At 37.3% G+C, this 23,868-nt stretch overlaps 1 protein-coding gene across 11 annotated transcripts in view; it reads right to left on the bottom strand.

The window, feature by feature from the left end:
- The window catches only part of CARMIL1 (capping protein regulator and myosin 1 linker 1), a 343,419-nt gene that overhangs the window by 79,467 nt on the left and 240,084 nt on the right, over positions 1 to 23,868 (bottom strand). For 10 of the 11 annotated variants that reach the window (XM_050788179.1, XM_050788180.1, XM_050788185.1 and 7 more), the window contains 4 exons: positions 22,994 to 23,087; positions 12,798 to 12,896; positions 3,371 to 3,499; positions 1,286 to 1,417 (listed from right to left, as the gene is read on the bottom strand). In XM_050788179.1, the coding sequence (XP_050644136.1) occupies positions 1,286 to 1,417; positions 3,371 to 3,499; positions 12,798 to 12,896; positions 22,994 to 23,087 (454 nt within the window). The remainder of the gene's footprint in view (positions 1 to 1,285; positions 1,418 to 3,370; positions 3,500 to 12,797; positions 12,897 to 22,993; positions 23,088 to 23,868) is intronic. The other variant, XM_050788184.1, reaches the window with a different exon arrangement.

Here is a 23,868-nt window from a genome sequence, read left to right as displayed (position 1 = left end):
ATAAGGTTACCAATCAGTATGTATAGTATGATCACTTATATAAAAAACTGTTTATATAGGCACAGAATGTCTAGAAATTCACTAAGATATTAACAGAGATACTACCTCTGGGATCTCAGGGAATTTTTTCACTTTCTTTTATTCCCTACATGTTAGTATTGGTTAAACATTTCACAAAGAGTAAGTCAGTTTTTACAGTTAAAAATAAACAACAAAGCCAATTTTGTTTTAAATATGTTATCCTTCGTGGAGGATAAAACAAGTGCTATTAATTAATAAATGGTCTAGCAGAACTCTACCATCCACTCCTTTTTCTGCCCATTTGTCTCTGCTCAGGACGGATTAAAAACAACCATGATTAAATAAAACAAAAATGACACACAGAGTCTCTCTGTATCATATGCACAGGAAGACAGGGGATTAAACTCCTTAAAAAGAAAACCCCACATTTTCTCCTTCATTAACTTAATTTTCAAAGAGAGTAATTAACATGCTGCAAAGTTATTACTGATTTGTACTTCAAATCCCTATATGCTGTAGTAATTGTGTTCTCAGAAGAAAACCGGCCAAATACTTACACAAATTCAGACACAGTTTTTACAAGCTGCCTTGATAGGCAGATTGGAAGTGATGAAAACTTTCTGAACGTGAAATTTATCTAGTGTAGGTGTTTCTTGAAGTTACTTTAAGCAAAAGCTGGTCTTAGATTAGTCTATTCCCCTAAAATTTCAATAACTTCTTTTTTTTTTTTTTTTTAACCTTTTTTTCACCTTTTTTCCAGTGAATCTATAGGCAGGTCTCTGCAACTTTGAGTACCTTGTAATTACATTTAAATACCTTTCCTAGTCTTTCAACCAGCTCCTTACAAGATTATCTATTCACCCAGTGGCAGACTCCCCACATAAGCACTATCTAGGTAATGTAAATGTACTTACCATCATTTTTCCCATTCTCTAAATCAGATGTTAATAACAGAAGGTATTTTTTCCTGAAGCACACTTCTCTTTCTACTCCCTTAATAGAAATCAATCATTCCTTTATCAGTGGCAACCCATAATTTATTAGGTACATTTAGAGGTTTACCATCAAAAATGATTATGTAAGAAGTCTTTCCAAAACTTATAATGAAGCTGCAAAAGACACAGTATTCAATTTTTACTACAAGTACATCTTTGCAGCATGCACACATACAAATCTATAAAACACAGATAGCTATGGAATAAAATGCTATCACACATAGTTAAATCTTAACAATTTCATTTCCCAAATAACAAATCCCACAAACCTTTAGTTGTTCATCTACTACTCTTGTAACTTCTCCAGCCATTGATTCCAGGGTCTCCTGAATTGGACTGGATAACAAGCCACTGGCTCCCGCCCAAGATGCACCACCAACATGGTATAAATTTGGTAACAACTGTAAGAGAAATAAAAAAAAACCTCTTTATAACTGAGTAAATATTTCAATCAAAGCCATCGCAGAGTGAATGAGAAGGGTGAAGACATACTGTTAGGCGTAATCTCTTCTCAGTCAAAGGCTCTTTGCACGGATTAATAAACTGATATCCAGACTATGGGCATTCATTTTTATTCAATGAATCATGGCAACCCTAAGAAACACTAGACTGGGTATTAGGAGACTTTCACATTGACCACTTCTGTCATTAAGCAGCTTTGAAACCACAGGAATAATACATTACCCCCTCATGTCTTTTTTTTTTCTTTTTGAGATGGAGTTTTGCTTTTGTTTCCCAGGCTGGAGTGCAATGGCACAATCTCGGCTCACTGCAACCTCTGCCTCCCGCCTTCAAGCGATTCTCCTGTCTCAGCCTCCCGAGTAGCTGGGATTACAGGCACATACCGCTGCGCCCAGCCCCGCTTCGTGTCTTAATTTCTTTATCTGGGGTATGAAAGCTGAGCTGCTTTTACTTACAACACTTCTATCACCAAAAGTGTAGGTGTTTGCCACACCGGACAAGTCTCCAGTTCTCTGCATACACTAAATGGGTGTCCTACAAATCTATTCAATTCAATTCTGACACTGTCTACCCAGAGTTTGCCTCGGATCCCAAAAGCGAAGGACTCAGTCTCACCAGACTATCCCCAATTGAGATGGCAGTCACAGGTCCCAGGTTGTTACTGGTACTTCTAACAAGCCTTAAATTCAAGGGGCTCCCATAAATCCTTTCTCAGTTTCCGTAATTTGCTAAAATGACTTACAGAACTCAGCCAAGCATTTTACTTATGATTACTGGTTTATTATGCAAGATACAGCTCAGGAGTAGCCAAACAGAAGATGTATAGGGTGAAGTACGGAGCTGGGGGAGCTTCGGGGGCACTCTCCAGGTATACAGCCCTCCCAGCATGTTGATGAGTACATCAACCCAAAAGTTCTCTGAAGACTACTGTTTAGACATTTTATGGAGGACCCATTACATAGACATGACTGATTAAATCATTGGCCATTGGTGTCCATTCAATCTCCAGCCCCTCTCCATTTCCATGGATTCCAGGGGGTGGAGCTGACAGATTCAGTTCACTAATAACATGGCTGGTTCCTCTGGCAACCTTCCCTATCCTGCAACTTTCTAGGGGCACAGGAAGAGTCACCTCATTAGGATAAACTCTGGTGTGATGAGAGGGGCTTTTCATTAATAATAAAGATGCTATTATCATCTCTGTCACTCAGGAAATTACAGGGGTTTTAGAAGCTCTGTGCCAGGAACCAGGGACAAAGACCAAATATTATAACAAAAGATGCTCCTATCATCCCTATCACTCAGGAAATTACAAGGGTTTTAGAAGCTTCATATCAGGAACTGGGAACAAAGACCAAATATACATTTCTTATTGTATCACCAGAGTATCTGATTGATCTACAGTTTCCTCATACTCATGACATTCAGTGATTGTGTGATTCTAACAGCAGAACCAAAACCAGATCTCAGTTTTTCTGACTCACAGTTAAGTCCTTGCTCTACTAAGTCACACACTGGGAACCAAAGTCTAATGTGAAAGCAACTTCCTTTTAGAGGCAACAGAGGGGAGTTTCATGTTATCAGCTTAGAAGCAGAATCATTTTAAATGAGCTGTTACTCATTTAAACTACAGCTCCCTTTCAGTTGTTGAGGGCCCAATCACACCCTCTGGAAATCACCCTGGCCCTCTGCTTTTTATTCTATATCTTGATTATCGGTAATCAGCACAGGTACAGAAAGGAGGTCAAGGCTAATTCAGTTCACTTTGCCACTTGTTAGTAAACTTGGAATTGGGTAGAGAGAGAAAGAAAGTTGAAACTGGTTTCTAAAACTAAATTTTATTAAACGCTTTTATTACACCAGACTCTCACACAGCCTGAAGTGAAACTCACCGTTTTAGAGTTCTTAGCATCACGCATGAGCCGCTCTGCTGATTTTAAATCTTCCTGGATAGCATCTCCCCCACAATTTCGTAAGGAGTTGAGATGATCTTGTACTTTCACACATATTCTGTCAATCATCTGCTCCAAACCAGAAAAAGGCAAGCATCCAAGTTAGCCCCGCCGATATTCAGATAGAAGGAAACACAGAATGAAGGAGTATGAAAACAACTTCAGCAAACCACAGAATGCATGAGGATGAAAACCTCAAACCCTTCTAACTGGAATCGTTGAGAATGCTGCTTATAAGCAATTATTAATTAACTTTATTCATGCAAGTAACCTTTGGCAACTTTAACACCAGAAAAAAATTGAAGGCATTTCAGTTCCCTTTCCTGCCTTAGGGAATGCAGCACCTAGAACAAAAGTGAACGCTTCTTGATGATTCAGAAGCTCACTTGGTGACATTCTGCTAGATACTAACTCCTTCATTAACTTTCAGTGAGCACCCTCTGTGTTAGACATAGAGTTAGGTACTGAGGAAACAGAGAAATAAAATGTGCAACACTGAGACTGTTGCGATGACTACAAAATGATGCCCGACAGTCAGTTGGTCTCAATACTATAGAAACCAGAGTATCTCTTAAAAATCGGTATTTTAAAAATTGATTCAATTACATCAACCATTTTTCTTTGTAAACTAAGAGCTACCAAAAAACAAAAACAAATTGAGGTTTTATTAAACTGACATAGGTAATAATAAAGTCAATATCGTCTAATTTACAGTAAGATGCCTCCCCTGCCAGGTTAATTGCACCTAAATCATTCTCAACTGTTTTACGGATATAAATACAAAACCCAATAGGAGATGGTGGATCCCTATGGTAGACAAAAAATAATACAAAAGGTAAGATTATGCTCTTCTATACTTATACAAAAAAGCATGAAGGAAGCCAAGAAGTCTGAAGAAAAAGATAACCACAGTGTGGTTTTAAAAGTGTCTCCAATATTTTCGTCAGAGCTGCCGGTTGTCTATTTATTTCATGTTCTTAAAAAAATTATTCATGCTTCAAAGACCTTACATGTCAAGAGTCCCCTTCCATCTGATAATTCATTTGGCAGAGGAGACAAACAATATTCTTTTTTTAGTTAAATTCGCACTTCTCTATTTTGAATTATTTGATATCATAACTATAGGAAGCTAAAGTCTGCCCTTCTTCCCCCATACATTTCAAAATGATAAGAGACTTTTACACACTATTCCGAAGACTTCAAGTCTGATTACAAAGCACATGTTTACTTGCTGCAGCACTGCCATCTCTCTTGCCTTTTTCTTTGTAAAGTCACGTTCATAATATCTACCGCACCTTCTTTACTAGTGTGTTATAAAGACAATTCAGTAATATAACACCACTCAAAGCACCTATTACTGATAAAGGGCCAGTAATGCCAAAGTTCATGTATAATAAAAACAGCTCCTATTGCTGTAAAATATATTGAGGTTACATAAGTTAGTATCTTGAGATCCCCATAGGAAAAAGAAGTTATATGAATATTGCTTCTCACATCAAATTCTCTGCCTAAAATCCCTAAAATTTAAGATAAGAAAGTTATGATTCCTGCCTATGATTGCAGGCAGAAATCATATCTTTCTGCATTTACACAATGCCCTGAATAGAGCTAACTATAAGTTTTTAAAAATCTTAATTGATAGAAATCATAACTCTTCTAACTATTGTATTCATCTGTGCTTCCTGAAGCAAAAAGGGTCATCAATAATTCATATTTTACAAAGAATGAATGCCCAATTTCAAGAGACAAATAAGCCACACACTAAGAAAGAAATTGATATACATTTGGGGCCGCAATAGGCTAATTTGAGAGGCATGTGGATGAGGCACTATAAAGCTGGTATCTTTAATCACCAAGAGAGACCAAAGAGATGCTTGAAATGTATGCATTCACCAAAGAGAGAGGGTTTACAGGAACTTAACAAAAACGGTTTTTAAGTAGAACATTTTAAAATGTCATCCAAAAGAAAAATCAAAATTAAGTTCTTCAATTCAAAGGAGACATAAAAATCTCACGTCTCCAAGATTCTTCTGAGCATAGCTCAACAGACCACATGTAGATCCTTTACCATGAAAGAGCTCAAAGCTCAGAAAAGGTAAACTATTTAAGATGACATACAATGATTACACAGAGTACAAATTGAAAATTTTGAAAAAAGTAAATCAAGGGGTTTATCAGTTCATAATTCATCTCTCAAGTACATAAATATGAAAAATAAACAAGATGCAATCTGAAAGGCTATAATCTCTTGTGTTACTCCGTTAGAAGACCTCATAGAAGACGGTTGTGTTAGGGCTGTTTAGTTTAACCTCTCTACTTCACCCTAACCCTATAGTGTTCAGTTTCTCTAAAGCTACACAGAAAACTTGTTGACTGCCATAGTTTACGAAGTCCAATTCCTTCCAAGAAAATGTACCCTGTCATTCCCAGACATGGTTTTGAGTCTCAATCTGTCTTCTTACATCCATCCTGCAGTTCCCATATCTTCCCCTTGTGAACACCCTGCACAATCATATGATCTCTTCCAGTGACAGTCTTGCACATATTTAAATATACCCATCTTTTCTTCCTTAGCATTCTTTTCTTCAGGTTTAACATTCCCAGCTCCTTTTCCCATGCCTACACTGACACAGTTCTGCAGTCCTTGACCTCCTTTCCTGTAAGTCACCTCTGCATTCTGTCTTCCACCTAGAACCTCATGAAGTATGCCCTCCTCAGTGAAATGGATTGTAACATAAGAGTGGACTGGTAAGCACAGAGCTGAGCTTCCTTACTGTAGAAAGTATACCTTCATTAATACAGTACAAGTCAAATTGGTTTCTTTGGCAACTATGTCACACCATTAACTCATATCATACTTGCTGGTGACTACCTAGGCTTTTTCAAATATACTGGGCTATTGAACCCACGTGTAAGAATTACAACTATTAGCAATAAATGTCATCTGTTGTTGCTCACAAGTTGATACAACTGATCTTACTTCCAGCAAACAGCTTATTCATAGAAAATTTTATCACTCTCCACATCTGTTTCTTTATTCCATTCAATAGAAATAAACTGAACACCTGGCATAGAGGAGATACAGTGTTGAAAAACGTTACCCCTTGCCATCAGCAACTTAAAAACCTAGAAGTAGGAAGAAATATTGACAATTAATAGTAAGGTAAGACACAAAGTGCTACATAATATCCACAAGGACATGAACATTTTATTTTCTTCACCGCTGAATTCCTATTTCTTAAGATAGTGCCTGCCATATCATAGACCTTTACAACTGTTTATTCAATGATAAATGAATGATATAAGCTTTTAAAAAATTTTAGCCAAAGGAGGAATCACACCTAGGTGAGGTTAAAAATTACTTTTATTTTTTTTTTAGCTGAGTCCTGAAATATTTGTACAGATTGAGAAAACAGAAGGGATTGTTAAGCAAAAGAATGAACCCAAGCAGTGGTACATCCAGACACTATGACTCCTATCTCCTGGTTAGGAATAGAGGCACCTTATAGTGGGAGATCAGATTGGAATGATGGGTTAAGGTAGGATATTATAGCACTCCAGTGCAGGCTAAGAGGTTGAACATGGTGTCCAAGGCACAGAGTACCACTTCCCCAGCTCTCCCCCACAATTGTGAGCTCTAGAAATCCCTTACCATAAAAACATTCATGGTGGCTCACGTCCCTGATACAAAGGGCATGGGCTGTGGAAAGCAGGAAGAGACACGGAAAATGAAAAAACTAGTTCTTGCAGTTCTTGTTTAAAAAAAAAAAAAAAGACGTAGAAGGTAGTTAGTAAAAAGACCTTAGCAAGAGGGCTGGTAGTATAAATAAAAACAAAAGAAGTATCTTTTGCAGCCACTGGACAGTATATAATGGGTAATGGATGGGGAAAGCAAATGAAGAGTTCAAGATGACTCCAAAGGTTCAACTCTCAGTGAATGATGATGTTCCTGAGTGAAACGGGAAAATCAAGAGTTCAAAAGGATGAGTTTGGTCTTAATGACTGGTATCTCAGAATGCCAAAGGAGTGGAGATGCTGAAAAAAATAAGTGGCAAGATAGGGCTCTCTGGAAAGAAACAGGGCCTGAATGGTTAGATCCAGGAGTCATCTACAGATGAGAGAGTTAAAACAGAAGTAAACAGCCAAAGGAAAAGAACACTAAATACAAAGCTTTGAAAAAAAATCCTGTATTGGGGATATGAAAAGAGAAAGAGTTGTGTAGAAAGTAGAAGGTAAGACACAAGAGTGGCAGAACATTCAGAATGGCACATTGTCCAATGAACTAAGAATTGAGTTTTAAGAAAGATGAGATGGTCCATAATAATGATGGTAACCGTAATAATAAAAATAACAGCCAAAAAAAACCATTAATGTTTACTGGTACGAAGCCAAATACTTTTCAAGCATTATCTCAGTTACTCTTTACAGCACCTTCATAGATGGGTACTATCATCATCCCCAATAAACAGATGAAAAAACTGAGGCTTAAAGAGGTTAGTAAGTGACTAACTTAAGTTCGTACACATAGGGAATAGCAGAGCCTGGATTTATATCTGGGGTCATCTGACTTGAGAGCCCAGATTCTTAACCATAATATTCTGCCTCCTTTTATCAAGAGACAAAGAAGGAGAAAAGGCCCCGGCACTTTGTGACAAAGAAACCAATGAAAGAGCCATTTCAGTAGATAAAGAGGGACAGAGGCCATTTTTCAAAAGGTTGCAAAGTGAGTGTTTAACAAAGTTAGGACTGCAAATGTAAAGATGTGCACATGAAAGAGGAAAGGGAATATACCAAGCAAATAGCTGTAAGCAGTAAAGCCCCCTCCCCCGCCTCCTCTTTCTTTCTCTCCTTCTTTCCCTCTTTCTTTCTCTCTCTCTCTCTCTTTCTTTCTTGGTGAGAAGGCTAAATAGAAGAGCATGGCGAGTGGCAGGCAATTCTGGGCCTGTTTTTATAACTACGGTTTTATTGTTAACACTCATTCATTTACATATTGTCTGGGGTGGCTTTCACCGTACCACAGCAGAGTTGACTAGCTGCAACAGAGATCCTATGGGCTCCAAAACTAGTAAAATATTTACTATATGGCTTTTTACAGAAGAAGTTTGCTGAGTCCTAATTAAGAGGCTTTATCATCTGGAAAAGGAGGTATCAAAAACAAAGGTAGAATGTTGAGTCTTACAAAAATATTTCCTAATCAAAGTCACCAGACAAAAACAAATACAAGCAGTTATGAGACTTCAATATTTCATTAAAACATTCTTTAATGCCTTTGATGTCACCTGAGAATGATGACTGAGAATGATGGCTATTAAGTTGGCAGGGGCATTAGTCACAGAGGGTCTATCCTTTCTATATTCAGGTTTTTGGAATCTTCAAGGTAAATCTCTCCTGAAGTGACTAAAATGATTAAAGTCTAAAAACTGCTAATCATAATGTCCTAAGAAATTCCCAAAGTGTAAAGGTGGCAATATACCTACTACATAATGACTTAGATAATTCAGAATAATGCCATCTATGCAGAATTAAGCATCCACCAACTGCTCTTGTGTACAATTTTCTCTCAATTGATGAAACGTACTTTTAAGAATAAGCATTAAAGGGTGCTGCTGTAATTTCTTTTGGATGGGCAAAATCTGCTCTGAATTAGGGGGAAAAAGTTGGAAAGATATTATATTAAGAAAAGAAAGGCTGAGGCAGGAGAATCGCTTGAACCTGGAGGCGTAGGTTGCAGTGAGCCAGGATCCCGCCATCGCACTCCAGCCTGAGCGACAAGAGCGAAACTCCGTCTCAAAAAAAAAAGGAAAAAAAAAGAAAGAAAAGAAAAGAAGTCTTGGGCCGGGCATGGTAGCTCACACCTGTAATTCCAGCACTTTGGGAGGCCATGGTGGGTGGATCACTTGAGGTGAGGAGTTCGAGACCAGCCTGGGCAACATGGTGAAACCCTGTCTCTACTAAAAATACAAAAATTAGCCGGGCATGGTGGTAGGTGCCTGTAATCCCAGCTACTCAGGAAGCTGAGGGAGAAGAATTGCTTGAACCCGGGAGGCAGGGGTTGGTAGTGAGCTGAGATTGCGCCACTGCACTCCAGCCTGGGTGACAGAGTGAGAAGTCTTCATTATTGTAGCTCATAAAGGAACACAAGACAAAGTGTCAATGTAACTATCATTGCTTTTCATATTAAACACAAAAACCTGTTAATAACAGTAAACCATAAAATACTAGGCTAGTATTAGTTCTTTGCAGGAAAATAAATTAGATTTTTAAGGGACTGGTAAGGTCAAAATAATGGCTTTATCAAAAGTCCTGCTACTTCACCAGTACAACTTTTCTTCTCGACACATATTAGTTTACTTTTTCTTGCTTAAACAATGCATATTTATAAAACATTCAAACCATACTGAGAAGTATAAGAGAATAAAATACACCTTTCATATCACCTAAAATAACCATCATTAATATTGTGACGAACACCCTTTCACATGTCTCTATGCCTATCTATATAGTCATCCATATTTTACCTAATTGGAATATTATACATGACATTTTTATTATGGACATCTTTCTTTCATTCTCTGTTAAGAAGAAGCAACAGAAAATTAAATAACATTTTTAACAAGGTAAGAAAATAATGTGAGTCATTCAACATGGTCTAAAATGACAAAAATTTCCCTACTAGTCAATTCTTTTCAATTTGCAGAGAAAAATTCTTTTTTTTTCTAAAGCCTCTAAATTTCTAATTTCTCTAATTTCTTCTAAGCTTCTAATTTCTCTAAAGCCTCTGCTCTTTTAATTCCTCTGGTGGCTTCCATTTTAAATTTAAATAGGATACTTATTTTTATGTTTTTGATTTATGAATTATAGAAAATAGCAGTTAATTCCATGAAATAAAAACTAAACATTTAGCATACTTACAATACCATTCAACTTTCTCCCTCTTAAACTTCTAATTTTAGTATCTTTCATTACCTGTACATTATTGTGATTTTCAACATTTACAATCTGTTATGTAGCAATAATTAAGATTGCCATTCAGATGATTAGAGACTTAAATGTTAGACCTAATACCATAAAAACCCAGAAGAAAACCTAGGTAATACCATTCAGGACATAGGCATGGGCAAGGACTTCATGTCTAAAACACCAAAAGCAACGGCAACAAAAGCCAAAATTGACAAATGGGATCTAATTAAACTAAAGAGCTTCTGCACAGCAAAAGAAAATACCATCAGAGTGAACAGGCAACCTACAGAATGGGAGAAAATTTTTGCAATCTACTCATCAGACAAAGGGCTAATATCCAGAACCTACAAAGAACTCAAACAAATTTACAAGAAAAAAACAAACAACCCCATCAAAAAGTGGGCAAAGGACATGAATAGACATTTCTCAAAAGAGGACATTCATACAGCCAACAGACACATGAAAAAATGCTCGTCATCACTGGCCATCAGAGAAATGCTTGTCTAATATTAAAATTTTAAACCCTCTAAAATGTAGTTATAAAGTTGTGATTATGGCTGCCCCAGAGAAAGACATGCCAATCCCATGTCCCTTAACCCCGTAGCTCAAAGTAGATTTTCCCAAAGCAGCGATTTTTAAAATCTTTCTTTCAGCTTATAAAACTTCTACAATTTCATATCTGCTATCATATCCTGTTTATACCTCATATTGCATACTTTCCTGTTTGAGAATTTATTCAAGTAACTTTTTTTCATATATGGAATACAAAGGGAATAGAGTTTCTGAGTTCATGTCTGAAAACAGCTAGGTATACGATTCTTGGTCCAGAATAAATCCATTTCCAAACTAAGAAGACATTACCTCGTTTACATATACTAATTGGGATTGATGCTAAGAAATGATTCTAGTTCCCTTGTAAGATAGCCCATTTACTCTTTCTGGAACTTTTTTTTTTTTTTTTGAGTCAGAGTCTCACACGCACTTGGCCCACTGCAACCTCTACCTCCCAGGTTCAAGTGATTCTCCTGCTTCAGCCTCCCAAGTAGCTGGGAGTACAGGTCTGTGCCACTACGCCTGGCTGCTTTTTCTTTTGTACGTTCAATAGAGACAGGGTTTCACCATGTTGGCCAGGCTGGTCTGAAACTCCTGACCTCAAGTGATCCACCTGTCTCGACCTCCCAAATGTTGAGATTACAGGCGTGAGTCACGGCATCTGGCCCGGAACTCTTTAAGATTTTTTTTTCTTTATTCTAAGTGTTCTGAGATTCCACCAAGATATATTTAGGTGTGGATCCCTTTGCCCACTCATTCTGATCAATTCTAGTGGGCTATATCAATTCCAAGACTCATATGAAATGGTTTTCTATTATTTTCTGTTCTCTAATATCTCTCATTTTTATAATAATTTTGAAGCTCCATTAGAAGGCTGTTGATTATTCTAAGTCAATTAACCACTACACTTACTTTGCTTTCCTATTTTTAATCTTTGTCTTTTTTTTATTATAAGCTATAAAGATTTGCTCTACTTTTTCTTCCAGAGGACCAGCTTAGTTTGGTCCTATCAGTTTATTTAATTCTGTACCAGAGTATCATAATTTTAATTGTTAAGCACTGTTCTTATTCTCTGACTACTCCTGTTCATAGCAGCCTATGCTTATTTTATGGACATATCATTCTCTGTAGTCCCAATGAACTTAAAATGACAATTTTTTTTAAAGCTCTCTTCTGTACTCTGCATTATCTGAGCTCAATTCCTTTGTTCATCTTGCTCTTTGACACATAAATTGCTTTCCTCAAATAGCTTGTGATTTTTGGTTTTGGTTAATTTTTTGAAAAGAAATATTTCACATTTTTTAAAATTATTATAATTCCGTTTCCTCGGTAAAGCTGGGTAGAGCGAGGAGGAATGCAGTATAAGAGAAAAACACCTCAGTTTCTCTTCAGCATGTGTTAATTAACATTCATCAAACTTTTCTTCAAAAGAATCTCGGAATTTTTTTTTTCTTTTTTTAATGAACCTGACATTGTCAACATAAAATCTGAGAATCTGTATTCTACCCATGGAAGTGTGAAGGAATAAAGAGAAAGGAACAGAATGTCTCCAAAGTAGCAAATTTGATCACTTTCAGATTTTGTTATCTATTATAACCAAAAGTTCCTAATATTTGTATAGAAACCTATCTTACTGGCAATTGTTGATTGATAATTAAAAGTGTATATTTAGCATTAGAATTAGCCTACCTTTTCCTCCTTCAGTATCTTCCCTAAAACTCTACTTAGATTTGTTGTCATTTTCAAAAACTAGTTCTTATTGACCCGTTGGAAATGATTCAAACGCTAGAAGTCTTTTGCTCTCAGAGGGTCAGTTAAGAACAGAAGGCGAAGTCACAAGCACTGGCTCGCTTACCTGCTGGGTGGTGCTGGTGACAATACCCTGCTGCAGGCGGTAGGCCTGCTCTTGAAGGTATTTTCTAGTCTCGTGATTTCGTAGCAGGTAGTTTTCTATCTGGAAATAAAGCACAGGTATCCCTCAAGAATACATTTCAACCCAGCAGAGAATAAAGTACAAGTGAAACAGTCAGTTGCTGAACTTAAAAACCAAAGCGCTAATACATACATCCTGCCAGTGCCTTGACCCCACAAAACACACGGGATGGAGAAACTGGCTTTCATTGTGAGTACTGGTGGTTTTAGTTAGAGATTCAACTTGCAGGTAATTGGAGTAATTTTTGTGTAACTCAGTAGTTGAAAAAGATAAGCAGGTTTTTAATTGCCTGCAGGGTCAGAGACCCCACTTCGCGACTTTTCATCACTTTCAGCACACAACCTCAATCCTTCTCTCACATGAATTTTTAACTACCCAACAGTTCAGAAGTTAAATAAATATCCCCAAGGAATAAGGGTAGTGCTCTCTGAATCTCTTATAGCCTTATTCCAGCTGTAGAATGTATCAGCACTTAGAAAATTCTTTATTTTAACGTAAAAAGAGACAGAGAGAATCGCTAATACATTTGAAGGATACAGGCTGGTACAACTCAAAGACATATACTAATTTCATTAACCCATCAAATTTTCATATTTTCTCAAAAACAGGACTGAATTATTAAAATTATAGCAAATAAAAAATGGATTTCTGTATTTTTATACATAGATTATCTACTATGAAAAATTCAAAGGTACAAATAACTAGATTAAAATAAGCATTCAAGAAGAATAATACGTAATAAATACATATTTAACAAAAATGCAAGGTTAACTATTAAGAATGATAGGTATTATAAAGATGTTTTTAAAGGAATAATCTGAGGTTGGTAAATTTTGTCATCTATTTTTTTAAATTTGTTCTTTTTGTTTGTTTTTAGTAACATCACTTAACCATTTGGCTTTTAATTTGTCACAGCAGTTCCCTGGTTAAGAACTTCTAATAACTGCGAAGCTCTAAGTATTTTTACATTTTAATTTTTATTTTCCATATGCTAAAATGACTACTACTTAATGTCAATTAGAAACTATTAAAATACAGACTATAATTATGATCATCCCTTGAAAATATAAAGCAGAACAAAATGTAACTTTCCATTAAACATAAACGAAGAAATTATAAAAACGAAAAGATACCTGAAATGAAACATCATTAAAGTGACACATTAATGCCTTGACAGTACATTACATTACTTTCTCTTGCTGCTTCCCAAGAAGTCATCTCTTTCCAAGGTGACATGACTGTCAATACAAAATATTTTGCTGAAAAGATTCTTGCCTGAAATGTATGACAGGCACACACCACCATCCAGCTTCCGGTCCTTTTGCTTTATTAATTCTTATACATTTGGCCTCACTGCAGCACTGGCTGTGGCTGGGTCTGAGAGAAGTTTGCTTTTTCAGAAGGCTCATCTCACACACAGGCAGTGCATCCAAGGCTGGCTCATGCCTTCCAGACATTTCCCCAGATGCACCAGTGGTGCTTTATAAACTTAAGCCAGGAAGGAATTTCTTTTAAGAGTAATACTCTAAAACTTGCTTCTAAAAACCAGTTCAAAAGGAAGAAACAGTAACAATTTTCAAGTGACTTTAATATCAGGTCTGTATACACCACCACCAAAATTATTTGCATCTTAGATTAATAGGGTAAACTTTGCTTGCATGTATCATTTCAGACTAAGGACAGAAAATCCACCTCCTGAAGGACCAAAGGGGTCATTATCATGTTTACTGGGCTCCCCTGGACAGTTGAGAGCAAGCTGGGAGATAACCTAGAGCTAGTTAGACATCGCTGGTCCCACTGCTGAAAACAGAGCAAGAAGCAAAAACGAAACAAAAAAATCTGTGATTTAGTAAAGGAATCGTGTGTGTGTGTGTGTGTGTGTGTGTGTTTAAGATTGAGTATTGAATCACAGTATTTTTTTCTTCAGTAGAGTAAAACTAAATAAGTCATTTTTTTTCCAGAAGACAAAAATCTACCTGTTAAAATAAAAACGAATATATAAGAACACAGCAAGTTTTACAAGAAAAACCAATAGGCTGGGCGTGGTGGCTCACGCTTGAATCCCAACACTTTGGGAGGATGAGGCAGGAGGATCACTTGAGCCCAGGAGTTGGAGACCAGCATGGGCAACGTAGCAAGATCTCATCTCTACAAAAAATTAAAAAACTAGCCAGGCATTATGGCTTACTCCTGTAGTTCTAGCTATTCAGGAGGCTGAAGTGGCAGGATCACTTGAGCTCAGGAATTTGAGGCTACAGTGAGCTATGACTGCGCCACTGTACTCTGGCCTGGGCAACAGAGTGAGAGCTTGTCTCAGAAAAAAAAAGAACAGAAGAGGAGAGGAGAGGAAAAGGAAATGAGAGGTGAAGGAGGGGAGAACAACAGGAGAACTAGAGGGAAGAAGAGGGGAGGGGAGAGAAGAGAAACCAATAAATACAAGCTTTAAAGTCACCTATTTTTTTATTAACAAAGTACAAATGTTACAGTTAACATATCTGCATACTTTGTCCTGAATGTCCATTTTCTGTACCTATTTTCAATTTTCTGGCCTGTCAATTATGTGTTAATATAGTAGGATTCATATCTACCATGTTTGTAACTGTTTTCTATTTATTACATTTGTTTTGTTTCTTTAAGCATTTTGTATGGTTACATTTCTCTTCTCTCCTAGTTTATCAATTATACTCCTTTTAAAAAAGTTTTTAGTGTTTGTCTTAGTGTTTGCAATATGCATTTATAAATAATCCAAGTCTACTTTTAAATAATGCTATATTGATTCATGAGTAGTGTAGGTACCTTATAACATAAGATTGTCAGTTCCTTTTCCATCCTTTATACCATATTCACCCAGTCCATTGTGGTTATTACTACTCTGAAAAAACAGTCATCTATTATATCAATTCATAATAAGAAAAATATATTACCTTATTTTATTCCCTCTGATGCTCTTCCTTTCTTTATGCAGATCCAATTTCTAATCTGTATCATTTTCCTTCTCCATGAAGAACTTTTAATATTTCTTGCAAGACAGATCTACTAGTGCTATATTCCCTCAGTTTTTGTTTATCCTAGAAAGTCTTTATTTCTCCATTACTTTTGAAGGATAATTTTCCTAGATACAGAATTCTAGGCTGCTAGGGGTTTTTTTGCGTCAACACTTTAAATATTTCACTCCACTCTCTTCTTACTTACATGGTTTCTGACAAAAAGAGTAATTCTTATCCTGGTTTCTCAATACACAGGTATTTTTTTAGTCTACATTCTCTAAAGATTATCTCTTTGTCGTTGGTTATCCACATTTTGAATTTGCTATACCTATGTGTGCTTTCTTGGTATTTATCCTGCTTGGCGGTCTCTGAGCTTTCTGGATTTGTGGTTTAGTGTCTGTTGTGAATTTCAGAAAATTATCAGCCATTATTACTTCAGATATTTCTTCTGTTCCTTTCTCTCATTACTTTCCTTCTGGTATTTCCATTAGCTGCAAGTTTCATCTTCTATAATTATCCCACAGTGCTGGGATAGTCTGTTCTTTTCTTTTCTCTTTTTTTTTTTTTTTTTTTTTTTGCAATTCAGTTTGGGAAGTTACTATTGAAGAATCTTAGAGCTCAATGACTCTTCCCTCAGCCATGTCCAGTCTACCAATAACCTCATCAAAGGCATTCTTCATTTTTGTTATAGGTTTTTTATCTTAGTATTTCCTTTTAATTTTTTTTTCTTAAGAACTTTTATCTCCTGCTTACATTACCCATCTGTTTTTGTATGCTGTCTGCTTTTCCACTAAAGCCCTTAACAAGTTAATCATGGTTATTTAAAGGCTCTGATAATTCCAAAACTGGTATCACATATAAGTCTCGTTCTGATGCTTGTTTTGTCTCTTTCACACTGTGCTTGTTGCTTTTTAACATGCTTTGTAATTTTTGGCTCAAAGCTGAAAATGATATATCTGGTAATACAAACTGAGGTAATCAGCCTTTTAGTGTGAGGTTTTATATATTAACTGGCTAAGAGCTGGGCTCTGTTTAGTATTTGTTGTAGCTGTATGTGCCAGAGGCTTTGATTTCCTCTAGTGTTTTTGCTTTTGTATCCCGTTATTTTGGGGTTTCCCTAGAAATTCTTTCTTAATTACAATCTGTGTCTTGCAGTTTGCTCAGTTGTAATCCACCGTTATTTTATTTGATGTGGTGATAAGGTGTTAGGAAGGGGAAGTATTCTATAATCTTATGATCAGCTTTTGTTTGTTTGTTTGTTTGTTTGTTTTTAAGCAATCCTGGTCCCTGGGCTATGGCCTTCAGAAATATTTCTTATCCTTTTTAACCCTATCCCTTATGTGAGACAGAAAGGCTAGAGAGGGAGGGTTGTTTAATTATCTTTCCCCTGTTCAGGTAAGATCCTACTAAAGTGGTTTCTTTGGCTGGTAGACCTTTGTTATTTAGAACAGAATGCTCTGAGTATATTTCAAAATAGTTATTTTCCTCTTCCCCCTGCCAGAAAAAAAAAGGAAATTTCTCTCCAATCTTAACTGGGATAGCCTGATGGGACTCACGGAAGTAAAATCCATGAAAGGGTGGGGGTTCCCTAAAACTGGACCCCTAGGAGTTTTCAGGTCTCAAGCTAGTCTATGCTAAGACTCTGGTAATTCATCACTTACTGTTTAAGTGCTCCTATAAGTTATTATTCTACTAGCTTCTGCTCCTGGCTGATCTTGGCTATGATTCACTGTGATTCTCTGCACCTCTCTTTCCAGTCCCCAGTTTTCAGGGTGATAGTTGTCCTTGTGGCTTAAGTTCTTTGACAGATCTATGGAAAGTCATTGATTTTCTGTTTGTTCAGGCTTTTTTGCTGTTGTGAGGATGGGAGTGATAACTTCCAAGCTCTTGAGAGTTCAAATCTGAAACCAGAAATCTGGTTTCTCTAGAATATGTCATTCTTTCAAAGCTGATTAGTATCCTATTGGAAATCATAAAGATATCTAATATTTTTATGTAGCTTTTCACAAACTCCTTTTCACATATACTGTGTCACTGGATCCTCATGGTCACCTTAGGCAAATTAATCTTCCTGCTCTTTGTTTTCCATATCTGTAATAATAGAACCTACTGCATTGTTTTTTAAGGAATACATGTATTAATTTATGTAAAACATTTAAAACAGTGCCAGACACCCAGTAAGAATTATATATTGTCAGCTAAACCGTTATTACAAAGTTTTATTTTTCCTATCTATATAGTTGAAAAAAAATAAAGTTCAGAAAAATTGAGTAACTTATTGAAGGTTATGGGAAGAGTTTAATTTTAAGTCAGATATTCTAAATTCAAATCTTGATTTATTTTGCCATACTACAGCTTTTCCCTCTCCCATCTCCAATCATATTGTCTTCTATTCAACATATGCCTAAAAAGTATTCAAGTGACCAGGCATGGTGGCTTACGCCTATAATCCCAACACTTTGGGAGGCCAATGCGGGAGGATTGCTTGAGTGCAGGAGTTTGAAACCAGCTTGGGCAACATAGCGAAACCTCATCTCTATAAAAAATTTGAAAAATTAGCTGGGCATAGTAGCATATGCTTGTAGTCCTGGTTGAGATGGGAGGATCACATGAGCACAGGTGGTTGAGGCTGCAGTGAGCCATGACTGCACCACTGCACTCCAGCTTAGGCAACACAGTGAGACCCTGTCAACCAATCAATCAATCAATGAAGTATCCAATCATACACACCAGGCATTGTGCTAGCTGTGAGAATAAACAAGATGAAAAAATACATAAGCTCTGCCTTCAAATAACTCATAGACCATTAGGAGAAAAAAACATGGAGCCAGGTAACTTAAATCAATGTTGCAAGGCCAATGACAGAGAGGAGCACAGGAAATCCGAAGACCATACACCTAGGGAAGGAAAGGGCCTCTGAGAAGTCTTCCTAGATGAGCTGACACTTATTTCAATCTCAACAGACCTGCATGGTAGTCAGGAAAGAAAAAGCATGTGTGGAACATAGCAGGGACTCTCAAACTTTACAAACACCAGGAAAGCTTGTGAAAACACAAATGCTAAGTCCTACCCCAGTTTCTGAGGGTTAATAATTTGCTTTTTTCTTTGACAAAATTCAATAGCCTTCATGTTAAACACTCTCAATAAATTTGGTATTGATGAAACGTATCTCAAAATAATAAGAGCTATTTATGGCAAACCCACAGCCAATTATACTGAATGGGCAAAAACTGGAAGCATTCCCTTTGAAAACTGGCACAAGACAGGGCTGCCCTCTCTCACCACTCCTATTCAACATAGTGTTGGAAGTTCTGGCTAGGGCAATCAGGCAAGAGAAAGAAATAAAGGGTATTCAGTTAGGAAAAGAAGTCAAACTGTCCCTGTTTGCAGATGACATGATTGTATACTTAGAAACCCCATCGTCTCAGCCCAAAATCTCCTTAAGCTGATAAGCAACTTCAGCAAAGTCTCAGGATACAAAATCAATGTGCAAAAATCACAAGCATTCTTACACACCAGTAACAGACAACCAGAGAGCCAAATCATGAATGAACTCCCATTCACAATAGCTTCAAAGAGAATAAAATACCTAGGAATCCACCTTACAAGGGACGTAAAGGACCTCTTCAAGGAGAACTACAAACCACTGCTCAGTGAAATAAAAGAGGACACAAACAAATGGAGAACACACCATGCTCATGGATAGGAAAAATCAATATCGTGAAAATGGCCATACTGCCCAAGGTTATTTATAGATTCAATGTCATCCCCATTAAGCTACCAATGACTTTCTTCACAGAATTGGAAAAAACTGCTTTAAAGTTCATATGGAACCAAAAAACACCCCATATTGCCAAGACAATCCTAAGTCAAAAGAACAAAGCTGGAGGCATCATGCTACCTGACTTCAAACTATACTACAAGTCTACAGTAACCAAAACAGCATGGTACTGGTACCAAAACAGAGATATAGACCAATGGAACAGAACAGAGCCCTCAGAAATAATACCACACATCTACAGCCATCTGATCTTTGACAAACCTGAGAGAAACAAGAAATGGGGAAAGGATTCCCTATTTAATAAATGGTGCTGGGAAAATTGGCTAGCCATAAGTAGAAAGCTGAAACTGGATCCTTTCCTTACTCCTTATATGAAAATTAATTCAAGATGGATTAGAGACTTAAATGCTAGACCTAAAACCATAAAAACCCTAGAAGAAAACCTAGGTAATATCATTCAGGACATAGGCATGGGCAAGGACTTCATGTCTAAAACACCAAAAGCAATGGCAACAAAAGCCAAAATTGACAAATGGGATCTAATTAAACTAAAGAGCTTCTGCACAGCAAAAGAAACTACCATCAGAGTGAACAGGCAACCTACAGAATGGGAGAAAATTTTTGCAATCTACTCACCTGACAAAGGGCTAATATCCAGAACCTACAAAGAACTCAAACAAATTTACAAGAAAAAAACAAACAACCCCATCAAAAAGTGGGCAAAGGATATGAACAGACACTTCTCAAAAGAAGACATTCATATAGCCAACAGACACATGAAAAAATGCTCGTCATCACTCGCCATCAGAGAAATGCAAATCAAAACCACAATGAGATACCATCTCACACCAGTTAGAATGGCAATCATTAAAAAGTCAGGAAACAACAGGTGCTGGAGAGGATCTGGAGAAATAAGAACACTTTTACACTGTTGGTGGGACTGTAAACTAGTTCAACCATTGTGGAAAACAGTGTGGCGATTTCTCAAGGATCTACAGCCAGAAATACCATTTGACCCAGCCATCCCATCACTGGGGATATACCCAAAGGATTATAAATTGTGCTGCTATAAAGCCACACGCACACATATGTTTACTGCAGCACTATTCACAATAGCAAGGACTTGGAATCAACCCAAATGTCCATCAATGATAGACTGGATAAAGAAAATGTGGCACATATACACCATGGAATACTATGCAGCCATAAAAAAGGATGAGTTCGTGTCCTTTGTAGGGACATGGATGCAGCTGGAAACCATCATTCTCAGCAAACTATCGCAAGAACAGAAAACCAAACACTGCATGTTCTCACTCATAGGTGGGAACTGAACAATGAGATCACTTGGACACAGGAAGGGGAACATCACATTCCAGGGCCTATTATGGGGAGGGGGAAAGGCGGAGGGATGGCATTAGAAGATATACCTAATGTAAATGACAAGTTAATGGGTGCAACACACCAACATGGCACATGTATACAAATGTAACAAACCTGCACGTTGTGCACATGTACCCTAGAACTTAAAGAATAATAAAATAATAATAATAATAATAATAATTTGCATTTTTAATGAGTTCCTCGACACAGGTCAAAACAAAAGAGTTGGCCAAAGATGAAGTAGGAAGTGTATAGGAGGTAGATTCTGAACAGTGCTGTGTTACGGAGACCCAGCTTTATTTATCCTGAAAGCTACTAGGAAGGGATAGCGTGAAGATTTTAGTCTGCTCAGATTTACCATGAAATAGGATGGCTACTTTTTTTTATTGCAACATGTAAAGCTGACAAGAGGAGGCAAATGTGGCAATAATCCTGGTAAGAAATGATGAGACTTGAAGGAAGGTATCCATAATGGGAACAGAGGGAAGAAAAGCTAATGAAGGGATTTATGCTACGTGATGGTAGACTTGCTGATTGATAAGCTAAGGAAGAAATGAGAGAGGAAAGTCAACTCTGGAAGACTAGATGGAAGGTGGTAACACTGTGATCTGAGCAACTCCTTCATCAACTAAGATGGACCCTAAGGTTAAGGAAACAAAGTTACCTATGGGGTAAGGGTTCAGGGCCAGCTGGCAAGGCAAATTTCTAAATTTCTACAGCTCTAAACACCCTAACAACAGGAACTATCAGATCCCTTCTATTCTGATTTACAACCCAGACAACTACGACTCTGACTGGACAGAGGGCTAGCCTTACATTCTTTTTTGATAAGTAACTGCAGACCTGAAACTAGTTTCAGCCAGTGTACAGAGGCTGCACACAAACTGTCTTCGTGTACTATAGTTCTAACATAAAGAACCAAATTCACCCTCATTTTAATGCTAAAACCTCACCCCAAAGTGAATACGAGATGTATGTTACATATGTTTACCCATTGCACATGCACTCTGCTCCCCTCATAAATACGTATAGCTTCTACCCAAGCCTGCTGAATATGTACAAGTCGACTGTATGATGCAGGCCTTGTGAGGCATAAAACCCAAACTGCCCTTCCCTTCTTTGAAGAGAGGAGCACATTCAGCACACACTAGAGGCTGTCTCTTCTCAGTTTGCAAATCATCATTAATGAAGCTATCTTTTCTAAAATTTAGCCATCTTGGTGGTCTTTTGGATGACATCACCAAGGAGAAAGAACAAAGCAGGAGGAAAAGTTCAAAGATTCCTCAAATAATACCACAGTGTGAGTGGAGCAGGCTTCTTCAGATGGGAAATATTTGAGCACATCTAAAATGCAGAGAAAGGTGGCCATAGAAAGAGAAGGATGAAGATATGGGAGAGCAAGGGAATGATTCAGAGGTTTCTAGCACAGGGCAGAATAAGGGAGTCAAATGCACCACGGAATGGCTGGGCTTTGAAGTGGAAGGTACCTCTGAGTTTGCCAGTAGAGGCAGGAATGGGTGTGGATTTATATACATTTATAGATGAGGATGGTAAAGTGAGAGCTCAGGAATACACTAAATTTCTTGATGAAGACAGAAGAGAAGGATCCATCTGTTGAGGATGAAGAGGAGGGAAGCTGTGCAAACTGATATTCAGTTCCACACACTTCTCCGACAGCCAATCAGGAAGTTAACTATACTTTAACTATACTTCAGCTCTGGCATGTTGATGTTGTAAGAATGTTAATTTATTCCACTTAAATTGCATGACAAGCTTTAGTGTTCCTTAGTTTACTCCTCCCCCCGTCGTGCATTACCCCAGCTGTGGTCACAAGAATGCAAGACAATGTGAAAAAAATAAAATAAAATAAAAAAACTTTGTAAAATAACAAAGTATTGTTAATACCTTCAGGAACATAACCACAATTTAAATGTGAATTGCTTATAATTAAGCTACTGATTCTTTAATACCTTTTGCAGAGCCTCTTCTGTTTTTTCAGGGTTTGTTTTTAGGGCTTGAGAAGCATCATACATAGGAATTGGCATAAATCTTAACGTGTAGTTCCTAGAAAAAGGAGAAAGTAATATACTTATTTAAAAATAACTTCCTATTACCTTAATTAGTACTCTTTTTTAAAAAAAAAATCCAAAAGGATAGCTGTAAGAGTAGCTTAGAAAATTCCAAACCACCAGACCATTTAGACCACTAGATTGCAGATTATCCTTTGTAATAACCACAGGTCCAATACCACAAGCAACCACATTAATTCACACTACCTACAAAACTGACACAACTTTGAGGAATGCAGTTTTGTTGTTTTGCTTTTAGTTTTGGATTCCATCAAGGAGAGAATTTTCACACTAGGATTGAAAAGATGAACAGAGGGCAAGCCTAGGGAAAGTCCAACATCAACTCGCTACGTGGGTTTTAGTAACCGATAGACCTGACTGTACCTGGGTCCCCACAGTGATTATGTGTGACAACCAGCCCCAAACTGGTAGAAGGAAAAACAGAAATAGAAACAAAACATTTGCTTGCAAAGCAAGCCATTAGCGCCCACAAAACAGTCTATTAAGTTTCTGGGCTCCATTAAATGATGAGGTCCAGTAGACATAGGATTGTCTCTTTTAAAGCTGCTAGGAAAGGGTCTGCTGCCTGGCTAAACACTCTGACCTCTGCAGGTCCTTTCAGCTGGAGTTCAAGAGCTGCTGTCCACCAGGCTCTAGAAACCAAATGAAGCAACTGTTGATTGCTGTATATTATCCCATTGCTACTGGCAGGCCTATTAAACACAAACATGCAAGAGTGAGCCATTTTTGTGTGAGGAAAACACAGAACTCTGAAT

Source organism: Macaca thibetana, chromosome 4, assembly GCF_024542745.1.
Source record: "Macaca thibetana thibetana isolate TM-01 chromosome 4, ASM2454274v1, whole genome shotgun sequence".
Taxonomy (NCBI): domain Eukaryota; kingdom Metazoa; phylum Chordata; class Mammalia; order Primates; family Cercopithecidae; genus Macaca; species Macaca thibetana.
The sequence above is the reverse complement of the archived record's forward strand: the minus strand, read 5'-3'. Positions and strand labels throughout refer to the sequence as shown.